Genomic DNA, 14,147 nt, shown 5'->3' with positions numbered 1-14,147 from the left:
GGTGAGAAAAGAGGGAGGAGAAGAATTATTGGGTGAGCAGGCAGTGGAGCAATATGGAAGGAGTAGCTGTCTGGCTGCAATATTTGGAAATGTGTAGAACTCCAGGAAATGTGTGGGTACGGGGGAGCTGATGCTGAGTATGCAGGCTGTGTGCTCCATCTCCGGGAGGAAAATGCCCCTTGACCTGCTGTCTGCTGTTTTCCTGACTGGCTCTCAAAAGCACTGGTTGGTACACGTAGAAGAGAATTGGCTAAAAAGAAAAGTCCTTTGGAGCCAGAAATACCTGCAGCTTCAGCCTGATGCTATACCTGCCAATCGAGCCTTCAAGTCAGGCTGGGTGCTGGGAGAATGAGAACTGGTTTTGCTCAGCTGAGAAAAACCTGTCATTTGAGCTAGAATTTTTGCCTTATCTCACTGCAGCATGCCACGAGGAAATTACCCAAGGGTTGCATGCACACTTTCTTGAAGCATATGTGTGTATTTGTAAATATGTAAAAAGCTACATATAGCTATATGCGCACCTAAAGACAAGAAATTCTGGAGGAATGCAAACACACATGCACATACACCTTTTAAAAGCATATATGTGTATTTGTAAATGCGTGAAAAAGCTAGATGTAGCTATACTCACACATATATGTAGTTCAGAAGTTCTGAAATTTCTGAAAACTCGAGAGTCTGCAAAATCCTCGGGCACTTTTTAGAGTTAAATTAATACTGGTGCAATTAAAATGGTAATACTATTTATTAAAAGAAGAGTACTTAAATAATTCATTTTCCTATTGGTTCTATGGAGTGTGCTTAGGTTTAGCAATTATATGCTAAGTAAAAGCAGCCTCTCCTGTAACGATTTCATGATAATCTGACCTTTGAGGGTCCTGGCTCACAGCAGCTGGCACTTTCTGTAGGGTTTACAGACTGTAAAGTAATTAATATCTATGAAATACCATTGCTGGCCTTCTGAAGTAGTTGCATCCTTGAGCGCTCCCTTTTCTCCCTCTCTTGAGCAGCCTTTTCTTTCCTTATATCTCTGAATATTGGGGGTCTGGCCAGTGGTCTGCTCCAGAGGGAGGGCACATCCTAGCTGAGGGGTGCACTGGTGACCACCTTCTCTCTGTTTAGGAGTTCAGAAGACATAACTGACAATCTGCCATGCTTAATTTTATTTAATATTAAGCACAATAATAGCTCTTGAAAAGCTGTCTTTCAGGGAAAGGTAATAAGGGTATTAATAAAAACAGGTGAGGAGAGAGGCCCTTTTTTTAGCTTCCTGCATTATTTTATCACTGTCAATCAGCTCAGAACTCCTTTGAGATTATTCCTGTATAGTTAATAACATTGTTTCTGTGATGACTTTAATGACTGAACCTTTCTTCCATCCTTAGCTATGAAAATAATCACTCTGCTTTTTTTCCTTCAATAAGCTATTGTGTGGGGCTCAGTACATTAAGGAACATTATTAAATATAGAAGTTTCCTCTAATTAAGTCATTGGCAAAAGATGGCTTGTCCAATCATTTGCTGGTGATGGGTACTGGAAGAAATTATATCTTGTACAGATACTTTTTCTGCCATACTCCCTCTAAAAAAAGAACAAAATGATATAAAAATAAAGCAGTAAGGTTGCAAACTCAGGCAGTCAGAAATTAGATAATACCAGAATGATGGGTGCCTGGATCTGCCTTGTGTTAGAAGAGATGCATTCTGTCCTTCCCCACTCCTGATTGCAACCTTTTCGTCTTTTCTCTCTGATCTCTTGCCCTGTACACTGTCATTTCTTGTCACAAAATTACCATTTCTGCTAAAACCTTAATTCTTAACCTTTTTAGAATTTTATGTCGAGAGCAAACCATATTTTATGGTTTTGTTCCTGGAAAAGAGAGAAATAATTCTCTGTACAACTTTTCCAACACCTCCCTCCATAAACCCACCTATAATTCAAAGATGTTTGTGCACGTTGAGGAAACCACCATTTTTTCATTGGTGCCATATTTGCATGTAGGAACAATGGTCTATTTAAGGTGTCTGTTCATTCTGGACATGACAAAAAAAGCTCTCATCTCCTGTAAGATTGTGCGTCCCCCTCAGTTCAGAAACCACACAGAAAATGCAATGAGTGGGAGGAGTTTTGAACATGCCCCGTTGAAGAAAAGTAGTGGAATTAATTCAGAGGAAAATCTTACTTTAGGGTTAGTTAGTCACTGCAGATGAAAGGTTGTTTTCCTAATTGCTGGCATTCTGCATAATCTTAAAATCTGGAGTTCACATGTCTTTCCTGAAGCATACCTCTGAATTTGAAAATCAGATGCATTTACTAATTGCTCACATCTTATAAATTATGAATCTCTCCCTGATGGAGACTTTAACAATCTATTAAACCCTGAATAACAGAGTTATTCTCCAGCTTCTAGATAAATAAATCAAACCCGCAACTTTAAAAACAACAAAAAGCCTTTTAATTTTTTATTTTAATGGAAATAAACCTAATCAAAAGCCAGCAATTAATGAATCTCTCCAAGGTTTCTATTCTTGAAGAGATTAGAGTTACAAAGGCTGAAATAGTTTCAGTAGGTAGGTGTGATGTTGAGCTCAGATGTTGTATTTATATATGCTCAGCTAGAAATAAGAGTTCCTAAAATCCAATATTTGGATGGAAATTCTCCTCTTCAGTGAAACCAGAGAGTTAACAACAGCAATATTCACTAATTTCTATGTGCAAAAATGTCCTAGAGTGCCAATAAAGTTAGTTCCTCCCGAGAAATGCTTTGAAAATGCTCATTAAAGAGTGGTTGTTGCACATATGAAACAAACTGGAAGTCTGTTTTTAGGAAAGTATTATCTTGGGAAAGAAAAGCAAAGCTCTCCAAAAATAAATAAACTGCTCTTTCAGGGTTGGATAGCCAGAGATTTGCTTCTTGTGAGAATGAAGAGTGAGAATGTTGAGTTGAAATTTGGCAAGGTTAACATATTTTCAGTATGTGTAGTCAGTTCCTGCATCCAGAAATAGAAACAGCCTTTTGCTTTCAGGAGTGGCCTGGCACCTTCACCTGCACTTTGAATAGAAAAATAGAAAAATCCTGTTGTTCAGCTCCACCTCTGTACCAGATCTCTGGGATGTTTAATTCATTCTGCATTGCTCTCAGGAATGGGAATTATACCAACTGAGGGCTCCCATTGCTTCCCTAGGAGAGGGTGAAGAAATTTTAATTAACGCATTTAATTTATCTGACTACAGATTTTCCCATAATTTCTACCAACTAGCCTGGCTGTGTACTAGGAAAAAAGAAATCACAATGTCTGATGTACAAAGCCTGTTACTCATCATACATCAAATGAACAAATAAAACTTCATTCTTCTGTTAAATGACCACAAAACATTCCTAGGACCTTCACAGGCAGTTTGCTTACCATGGTTTGTAATTCTGGGCACCATTACAGCCTGCACTGCATTTGTCATGTGTACTCTTCCATTTGACTTCTGATCAGATGTTTGATCTTTCATAACCACTATGGGAAAGACATCCTTCTTTACCTCTCCTTTTTGTTTCCTGTGTATTTTGTTCCTCTTGATCCACTTGCTGTCTCACACTGCGTGCAAGCTGGAGAAGCTGGAAGTGCTTCTGAGCTGTGAGAGGCTGAGCATCAGTCTTCCTCCTCCACTTCCTTCTCCTCCTCTTGTCTTTCTTCCATTTTCTCTCCTTGGGAAGACTTGGACATGGATGGATGAGTTCCCTGATGTGCTCTGACCAGTCTCATGAACCAAAGGACCAAGTAACTAGCCTCCCAAGACTTAGTTCAGCTTAGACACAAGCAAAAATGTGATGGGGCTTTATCACAAATAGGAACAGCGAGGGATGGAATGCTCTTTTCTTCTTTGGTACGTGATATCTTGTTTTGCCAAAATAAATACACTGCTTTGATTCAGTCCACTGACATCTCAAGATGCCTGGGGCAGTGCAGCCAGCACTTTGTGTAAATATGACCGTGAAGCATTGTGCAGTGAAGGTAACAACTCGAGTCACGGCTCCATGCGTTGTTAGGAGAGCACCTCTGCTCCAAGGACTCCGCTGTCTAACTATAAAAAAGAAATGTCAAAACTGATATTGGATGCAGACATCCCATTGCAGACCTTGTGCTGCTGCTTGCCCTCACTGCCTCTCTAAAGTGGTTTCAGGCATCAGTTTGACAAGACAGCCCTTGCTTGCACTTTCCTAGGGAAAGCATCCCAAGATGCGCTCACAGCTTCTCACGGGCTATGGCTGTCTGAGTGAAATTGGTAAAAGGGGATGTCTTTTCACATGGTTATTGCTTTTCTAAAATCCTTCCAGAGTGTTGATATTATTTAGTTTATGAAGTAGCAGTTTGTGCAATTTTATGTTGCCTGGAAAGAAACTATGATTTACTTGATTGAAGCTCCCAAAAGCAGAGAAAGTAAAAGGCATCAGTCTCTCCCGCTGGAAATTCTGTAACTGGGCAAGCTATAAGCTGATATGCTTTGAGTGCCTGCAAAATGTAGCTACTACTAAATAGCCCAAATGCGAAAGCATTTTGTGACAGAATAATGCCCTCATTTTAGTCTTTCCAATCTAATTTACGACTAAGTTTTCCCTTGGGAGATGATACAATAAACTCTCCTGGAAACTACTCTGCAAATATGTTGAAGACCAATCAGGTATTACAGTGTAATGTCAAAATTCTTATTGACTTGCTAAACATGTACTCATCCATAGCTTTCGTCAGGACAGAGAGATGTTGGCTGTGAAGATTGTTAGAGAGTGCAGACTTTGTCTAGGTCATCCTTGTGCTCAACATAAACAGTTTAGGACTTATTGTGTGCACTCAGCCAGGCTGGGCACCTAAAAGTTTAAGCAAAGACTTCTAAGCAGATACACAAACAAAAGAATTATGTTTTAGACTGAAAATATTGGGAAGACACTCAGATACTGATGTAAGCCTGCTCAATTTCTCTCTTCAGACGATAATTTTAATGGAAAAGTAGGCATAGACATGTGGGGCAAGCTGACACCTGAGCTTAAGTCGAACTCAATCAACAGAAAGAATACTTGGGTACATCTTTAGAAACTATATTTCAAAATTTGAAAGCAAAAGGATTGGGTTTTTTGGTCCTGTTATTTACCTATTTTTCTATTTATGTTCACATTCCCACATTCTTTTATTATTTTGTTTATTATTATTTTGTTGTTCAAGACCCACATTGTTTTCCCAGCAATACTTTAGAAAATGAGTCAAGATATGTATTTCAAAGGCTCCCTGTGTTTTTGTCCATCACCTTCCTTTCCAAATGCCAGATTTGGGCATTGATCTGCAGTTTAAAGGTTTCTAGACTGGCATTTGCTTTGCCTCCAAGCCCTCCCTAGGCCCTACTGTAATGTGTATTAGCTTAGACACAGCCTAACTTACCTCATATATGCAATGGTGTGATTTGTACATCAAACTCCATAAAAAAAATAACTGCACAGCTAATTCTCCTCTTTTAATGTATGAAAATTCCCACTCTTGGAATAATGAAATGTAAAGACCAGCCATTCAGAAAACAAAGCTTTGGTTCAACAACTCCCGAGATGGGTTCTATAAATTATGTAGCAAAATCTTCATTTACAAATTTCCACCACCTTAACAAAAGATGCATCTAACTGACTGCTGCTTCAGAGTTGAGGCAATTGAATGCTGTGTTCAATCCACTGGTCTGCTGCTCAAGATGTTATTAATGTTTTGTAAGCATATTACCAAAGAAGGCTGGAAGTCTGTGAGGACAAGTGTATGAGTTAAAGTTCCTACCAGCTGTCTTAAATAACTGAATCACATTTTCATTCTGCAGCATGCAGCAGTGCAAGGCTCCTCAGGTACAACTCTTGACAAAATCACATCCAAGCCCTTCCTTTGCTTTTAAAACATCTTAAAGCAAACTGAAAGACTACCAGAAATTCTTCTTTTTTTGATAACCAGTTTGAATATAACCTGCAACTGTAGTGTTTTGGACAATAAATTCTCTGCAGCTGCCAAGGCAGTTCTAGTTAGGATACACTGCTTCTGGATCAGGCCCTAGAAAAATGTTTTCTACAAGCTGTGTTCTGATATTGATCAGTGTGCTCAAACTTGAGGGATTTTTATTGAAGCTTGTGCAGAGTACCTGAAAAACCACTGATGCTCAGGAGGGCTTAACATCACAATTTCACAAGTGTTGACGTAATTAAAGGATGAACAGCATGGAAGGAGACAAGAGAGGAGATTGTTGTGGAACAAAATTCCGTACGTGCGTGCTGTGTCAGCTTTGAGGTCCCTAAATGCAGTGTTCTCTCAGACATGAGAAATGTCAGTATGCACTACATATTTCTCATGGTTATGGATGGGGATTTGGGAGAAGCTGGCAACAGCCATGCGCCTGAATCCCATAAATAAGTCTGCTGAACTCCTTTGAAAATCTCAGTTTATCGTTGTCATTAAAAATTCATAACTCTGAATGAGCAATGCATGGAACAGCTAATTGAGCTCCATAAATTGCAATAGGCTTGCTGTTTCTACATTTTGGATATTAATGTTTCCCTTAGAGTTAGAATTGCAAGTGCTATAGCTGCTTAGAGGCCACTTTGTAGTTATTCAGTAAACATTAATTTTTTAATTATGACAATGACAGGTGAATTGCATTGCATGGGTGAAAATGTATGAACAAGTAATGAAAATTAATTGATGGCTACCAGCACACTCACAAACATGCCCGATTGAGTTTTGTGAAGGTGGATATTATGATTGTCTTGAAAACTTATTTAAAGTTAAGCAAATGTTGACTTTGCTGTATTGTGGGTTTTTTTCCTCGTAGTAAAAATTTGTTTCCTCTGGAAAAAGTTTTGGCCACTTGGATGTTGGGCAGTCCTCATCAGGTACCTTTTAATTGATCAAAAAGCAAAATGTGAAATGCTCTGTTCAAGTCGGCTTGAGATGTCAAGCTTCTGAAGGAGGTAACGTGGTGGTGCCTATTCATGTTTGTTATTGTAATGGTGACTTAGCTGCTGTTAACTTTTGTTAGGGAGGAAAGAAGGATGACGCACTTAGGAAATGTTTTCCCTTTGTAGCACTTAAAATCTGACTTTGTTAGGATTTAATGTAATGCAACAAAGCCCAGAGTTCATGATGGAGGGTCAGTCTGACTCCTTGGATTGGAGTCAGGAGACGTCTGTTATCTGCTGGCAGCTGAGCCGTGCAAGGAGCCACGCTGCTGCCTCGTGAAATGGATACCCCCTGAAAATAGAAATTACTGTATTTGCAACAGATGGGATGAAAAGCGTCCACTTGCCTTATTCCCTTTGTGTATTTAAAGTTCTTTGCCCTTTCTGTATCCCTTCTTGTGGTGGAAGAAGGAGAAAACCCTTCCTTGTGGAAACTCCTGTGTGTGTCCCCCAGCTTTTCCCAGTAGCTACCTTTCTTTGTAACCCTGACATGGCACCCTGACTTCCCCTGGGCACCAAAGCACCTCTGTCTCTCTGTAAAATAGTGATGAAAAAGCAAAGGCTTTTGTCTTTGTCTCTCATGTGAATTTGTTGAATATATGTACTATTTTTTTTAACGTTTGTGAATTAAACACACTTGTTCTTCAGGTGATCATCATCTCCCGCACTTGTGTTTATTGGTGCTTTCAAGTGAGTTTGAAGTAGATCAAAATGTTCATAGCTTTTATGGAAAAGGGGAAAATTATCCTAAAAGATAATTAATTGTCTGGGGTCCCACAAGTGTGAGCTGACCACTGTGGCAGGTTTCCATTGCCCTGATGCCATGCCAGGGACATGTGTCCGGTCAGCTGAGGCAGAAGGGCTTTACCAGATCAGGTTCAGCAACTGGATAAATAACGTTTGTGCAGCTAAAATAAAACCCACAATATAGCTCTCCTTGGTGCCTCCGCCACAGCCCAGCGTTCCCGATGGATGTTAAGAAGCCTTTGTAGTGTTTATGAGAAACATTGGCTTCCCTAATCATTCATTGATCTGTTGTTCTGGGCAGAATGATGAAGTTTTCACTGTTATTTTGCTCCACTTCACTCAGATTCGCTTGATTCGAACTGAGGGATGATTTAAGATGGAACAATCTTGCCATTTACTCCCAGCTGACAGGATAATTCTGGCTTTGCTGTTGGGAGCTTAAAGTGCTTCATGCTCAGCTAATATTAGTTGTAATTGAGGGAATGGGCTGTCTAGAGTTCATTCTTACAGTTCATCACCTGAAAAAGAACCTCTGAAAAAAAAGTTTAGGTTTTGGTGTCATTTTGGGGCCCAGTTTCTCCTGCACTCTCCATAGGACTGCCCGGCACAGCTGAGGGGAGCAGCAGCCGCCATCTTGGGGCAGCACCTCAACTGGGTCTGTTCTCATCTCAGGGTAATTGTTTTTAGGTTTAAGAAAAAAAAAAAAGGCTATGTTTGGGCTAGTAGAGGCTGTTAGGAGACTGTTTTATGGGCTGCCATGCCAAGGCTCCACTTTCTAGGGTGCAGAACAGTGCTGGACCCAGGGATAGCAAACCGTGGAGCACAAGTACTCGTCTCCTGTCCAAAAAGAGAGACAAAGAGCTTTTCTCTGGTAAATATATCAGACTTGAACCCTTTGGTTTGGTGGGGTTTTAAAGCAGCTCGTGAGGCTTTAGATTAATACTTTTTCCCCCCCTACACTCCTTTTGTTTCCTGCTGGAAGCTTGTCCTTTCTTATCCAGGGGCTAATGCTCAGGCTCAGTTGGAGGAGCAATAACCTGTGTCTCTAGAATATTCAGAGGTGTCTCCTCACCTACTTTCAAACTGTCAGGTGTCTGCTTGGAGGGCTCGATGGGCAGTGTCCCTTTTCCTTTTGGCACAGGGAGCCTGTGAGGTGCTGCCTTTTCCTCCTTCAAATCTGTGTGTTCATTCCCGCTGTCATACCCAGCTTTGGGGAGCTCAAATACATCTACTAAAGCAGCAGCAGTGCTGTGGGAGTCTGAGCCAGTTGCTGCCTCACTTGATGGCTTCTTCATGTAACAGGTCACATCTCAGGAGCTGGAGAGATGACAAGGAGAGGAGAGATCACATTGTCCAGGAATTCCCAGTCAAAATAATGCTGTAATGGGACTAGGGGGGAATCTCACAAAATCACGGTGCTTTGGATGTTAAAATTAAAAATTTTAGCTTTAAGTCTGTTGGTGATTAATCTACCTCTTTCTGTTCCAGTTGTAGGTGATGGGAATAAAATGCAGATATTTGCATCCTTGTCTCCTTTTTTTCTTTTCTGAGGGACAGACTCATGTGAAATGTGTTTTTGTGAGAGCCTCCAGCCCTAGCAGGAGAATCAGACTGGGAGGTGACACTCAAGCTACCACTGCTGTGAGTCACTTCACCTCCTTAGAACCCAAATTAATGCTGAAGCCAAAACAGCTCAAATAGAGCATTAGGATACCTGAATTCAGGATACCTGAAGAGGAAAGCCTTCAGCCTTGTGTACAAAAGGATGAGAGGTTCACATCATGCCTACCCTTGGCACAAGTTGCAGAGGAGGAGATCAGGCTGGCTGATCCCGTCTGGCGTGAGGATTTGTGAGTCAGCATGGAAGCCAGCAGGCATCTTTGCAGGGCTTGGAGTGAGCTCCAAGTGGGCAGGTGTCCATTTTCAGTAAGAATCATATCAAAACTTGCAGTGACTGGCAAAATGACTGTGTTAGCCAGGAGTGGTCGAAACCTGAGATGCCTGCTGTGCTCCCAGTACGCTTTTTTTTAAGCTGGACCAGTCAGAAAACACACCAACCTGCAAAACAGGTTATCAATCTGCATTTTTCATTCGTATTTGAATTTAAAACCAAAATTAAACCCTAACTTAATATATCAGACTGCTAGATTTGGTCAGGTTTTTATGTTCCAGTAAATTAGAACCCCCTGGCTTATTTTCATAATTTTGTTTTGCAAGGATGAACATGGCAGTTTATGCAGCAAGTAAATAAGTGTTACAAAATGATGGAAGTCATGGGAGTGGAAGGGATCCTCTGGTTTGTCAAAATACTTGCCATAATTTGTTATTTCAGCTGGATAAACCAAACAAAGTGCAGGGCTTCTTAGGCAGCTCACAATTATCAACAGCAAAACTTTATAATTTTCTCTGTTTTTCGTCTTCTCTTCTTTTTCTTTTTTTTCTTCTTTTAAGTTTGGAATGAAGATTTGCTGCTCTGTGTGTATGTGTCATTTCTGTACTGTGCTGAAATAGGGCCCTTTCAGGTGGACTTGCTGTTTGGCAGTAAATAAGACATATCCTAAAAATAGAAAACATGGTTACAAGTGACAACAATTGGCAGGGAGGACTTGTTCAGATGCAGTTTTGGAACTGCTTTTAAATTTTTTTCCACTCCATTCCAAGTTAAACATCTATTTAAATTAATTAGAGCAATCATAGTATTCCTGGAATATCAGAGCAGAAATTGAAGCCATGAGTATAATTTAAATGTTTCCTGAATTCTGAAGAGAGGCTAAAAAAAGTTAGCTTAAGGAAATTTTTGCATATGATGAAAAACAAATTCCTGACCAAACTGGCTAAGCTGAAATGTCAGAAGACGAAGAGCTATCATGAAAGTGCTGGAGAGCTTCTGATTATAATGGAATCAGTGTCCCAGGGTATAATGCAGGTCTACATTTAATACTGAGCTACTGAACCATACTTCTCAACCTAGCTCTGCTCACTGGGTTCTCATCAGAGTCCTGTAATGACACTGGGCTCTGTTTAGATGGCAAGTCTGGAAATAGCTCCAGAGCTATTTCAGCAGCTTCAGCTGAGTACAGGTGTTTGACTTCGCAAGGACAACTAGCACTAGATTTTGTGGCATAGAAATCATTCCTTATGTACACTATCACATGTGTTAATCATATTACAGACCTTTTATAAGCCTAATTAAAAGGCACACGTAAATCTGAAATCGTGGCAAAGCCCTGAACCAGCAAAGCAAAATCCTTTATTAATGATACATACACAACACATTTAATTCGATGCCTGCTGTTGCTTGTTGGGTTGTTTTTATTACGATATTGACTGGAGTCAATATGTTTGTTACAGTCTGTGCATGTTACTCTAAGCAGAATTTTTCTTTCAGTGTTTTGTTTAAGGTATTGACTTTGCCAAAGGGAAGGAAAAAGTGCATACAGCCACTTAAGCACACAAGTAGTGATATCAATTTCTGTCCATTAAATATGCATACACACATAATTATCTACGTGTACAACGGTTTCAGGCTGTTGCAGGCATGGGATTAGGTGAGCTTTGAAAAACATATGAACGTGGAGGTCCTGTTTTTGGGAGCAGCTCTGAGCAGGAGCATTCCCCCCAGCATCTGTCAAGTCCTGCTAAGGATGGTGGGGTCTATGTGAGTGTTGAAATGGCACTTTTCAAAGGCGTTTGCATATTTCTAGGCCATTTCTTTCAATTCCTTAGAATGAAAACTTTATTTTCTCCAGGAGCATACTTTTCTCATTTGGGGTGCTTTTGTGTGGGTTTTTTTTGATTTTTTTTTTTTTTTTGGTAATAACATCTTATTTCTGTTAAGCTGTTGGGCTTTCAGAAAGTATTTCTAGTTATTGGGTTTTGGGGTCTTTTTTCTCTTTATAACCCAGGCAATCAATTCCTGAATATGAGCAGGAGGGTTACTGAGCAGTTCCTCTAAAGGCAACAAAGGTCTCAACCTACCCAAAGATTCAGCAATGATTTTGCTAAAAAGATTTGGATAGCAGTTTTGATCAAAGACTGGTATATAGTTCCAGCACTTCCAAATGAAACTTCAAGATTAATCTTTGCAAATACTCAGTGATCAATTCCACTTAAAAGTGCAAAAATGTACATTAATACATCTGTGCTTAGACTTTACCCTTCCAAACCTGCTCCCTGTCTGCCATTGTTCCTGTTTGATGATGGTGAGCTCTTCCAGAGGTGTCTTCCATGATGTGTCCCTTCAGTGCCACCCTGAAATATGCTGTACAGCACAGAGTTACTTGCAAACAGGCGATCTCATCTGAACTGTGGCATTTCCCCAGTGGATTTTGCTCATGTACTGCAGAGGCCTTTGACCTACTCTCTGCTTTGAGTTGTGCAAAGTCATCCTTTTGTGAATCTTTAATACCTTACAGTGAATTTCTACTCAAGTTTTACTAGACTGAGAAAAAGGAGTACCTCTCTATTTTCTACCTTTCCAACAATTATTTCTAACAAACTCACTAAAATTGAAACAGAAATGTGCTTGAAATCATAAATTGAAAATGATTTTTTTTTCCAAAAGTGGTTTTGGTGGTTTTTTTTTCCCCTTGGGTAGCAGCATCTCACACTAAAGCATCCACTGTATGGGAAATTCAGGACAGTTAAAAATGGACCACGTCTAATGCGTTTGTTTCATTTTTGCCTTTCAGTCCATCCGAGAAGTGACAGGCTATGTTTTGGTGGCTTTGAACCAGTTTGAATACCTGCCATTGGAGAACCTGCGCATTGTTCGTGGGACCAAACTCTATGAAGAGCGGTATGCTTTGGCAATATTCCTTAACTACAGAAAGGATGGGAACTTTGGACTCAGGGAACTTGGACTGAAGAACTTGACAGGTAAGTGAAACTTGCAAATGTGATGGATTAGATGCAAGAAAAAAAAAAATGAGCTCGTTGAGTTTTTACCTTCATGCCCTCAGTCACTTGCATTCTGCAAGTAATAGAGGCACCACGAGAGGCTGGCAGTTGTATGAGAGTTTCATCAGTACTTCATTCTTTTTTTTGTTTATGAACGTACTTTTCTCAATACTGGTCAAAGACTGTGCTTGGAAGTTATGCCAAGAGCTTATTTGAAACAAAAATAATTGCTGAAAGAGTAGGTGAAATTTTTTTCTGAGTTTTCATATCATGAGCATGTTGGTTTCCTTGTAATCCTTGATTATGGCACATGTGTTGCTTCAGGTGTAGGGTATTTTCTGCCAAGTTGTCTTAGTTTTGGCGTCTCCTGAACCTCTTCTCTTGCTGCTGTCTGTCACCATTGCTGCTGCACAGAGCTGTTGGGGAAAAAGTAGGGGATGAGAGAGAGAGACTGTATCTTTCGTGTATTTAATTTTAGAACTCCCTTTTCTAAGCAAAAATAGTGCATTACATGTAGTGAGAGAAATGCTTATTTTCTTGAGCCAGAAATGTAAGCAAAGTCCATGGTTTTATGTTCATCTGTAAATTCATGGCTGGATCATGTTGTGGGGTAGATCAACACTTCGTTTCTCCCATCTGAGGATCTACAGACAGTGGTTTCAGAGATTAAAACTTGGCTAAATATCACTGGACTGTAACTTAATAAAGAGTAGGCAGAGGTAAACTCCTTTTATGGAATTCACCAGAAGTATTTTATTTATACCTAGTTCCTCATCAACTGTTATAATTTCTACCCTAAGCTTTGGTTATTGTGAAATAGCCTTATTCCTGCTAGCGGCTAAAAGCTTACTGAAAATCACTGCCCTGAACTGCATGTGAAGACTGAACCTCAGTACAGAGAGGTGGGAACCTTCTGAACTCTATTCAGGCACCCTTCTCTCTCTGCTTTTTTTTTGTCTCTCAATATTCAGGGTGACATACAAGTGCTTAGAGATCCCTGTTCGAGCCTTGCCAGGCTTTCAAAAACAGGAGGGAAAAGGAGGCCTGAAATACTTTACAAAATAAACCTGTTTGGGCTGACTCTTTCTGATCAGGTTCTTTCTTCTGGTCAAATTTTTTACAATTTTTAACAATTTTCTCTTATGAGATCATCATGCCAATATCAGAGTGCTTCCCAAAGGTCTCTAAATCTCTACCATCTACTACTCTTCTTTCTGACTGTCATAACCTAATTTCCTTCTCTTCTGTTCCTGTTTATCTTCCCACCTTTCTGATATAGGGAGTTCATTGTAACTGTCTAAGCCTTCACATAATACAGAGCCATAGCATTTGGTAATAATAGTTGTACCTCTTTCTTTGTGTATGTTTTCTGGTCTGTGAGTCTCAAAAATGCTTTGTAAAGGACACTAAGGCTGGGTGAAACTGAGATAGAGAGGTGAGAGCAAGGCCAGAAAATGGCTGGAAGTCTTTCCTCTTGGGTCTGAGGCTGTTCTGCCAGGAGGAAAGAGTTGTACTCTTAAGGCTCATTTAGCCATGG

General features: G+C 40.1%; 1 protein-coding gene and 1 long non-coding RNA gene across 6 annotated transcripts in view; one reads left to right on the top strand and one right to left on the bottom strand.

Moving 5' to 3' along the window:
* The window catches only part of ERBB4 (erb-b2 receptor tyrosine kinase 4), a 605,204-nt gene that overhangs the window by 303,678 nt on the left and 287,379 nt on the right, over positions 1-14,147 (top strand). For all 5 annotated transcript variants that reach the window (XM_064661948.1, XM_064661949.1, XM_064661950.1 and 2 more), the window contains exon 3: positions 12,403-12,589. In XM_064661948.1, the coding sequence (XP_064518018.1) occupies positions 12,403-12,589 (187 nt within the window). The remainder of the gene's footprint in view (positions 1-12,402; positions 12,590-14,147) is intronic.
* LOC135417563 (uncharacterized) lies at positions 2,433-9,141 on the bottom strand. Its single transcript, XR_010432107.1, has 2 exons — positions 8,784-9,141; positions 2,433-4,070 (listed from the first exon to the last, which is right to left on the bottom strand). It is a non-coding gene; the product is annotated as an uncharacterized LOC135417563 (long non-coding RNA).

The sequence above is a fragment of the Pseudopipra pipra genome, chromosome 7 (genome assembly GCF_036250125.1).
Source record: "Pseudopipra pipra isolate bDixPip1 chromosome 7, bDixPip1.hap1, whole genome shotgun sequence".
NCBI lineage: Eukaryota > Metazoa > Chordata > Aves > Passeriformes > Pipridae > Pseudopipra > Pseudopipra pipra.
The sequence above is the reverse complement of the archived record's forward strand: the minus strand, read 5'-3'. Positions and strand labels throughout refer to the sequence as shown.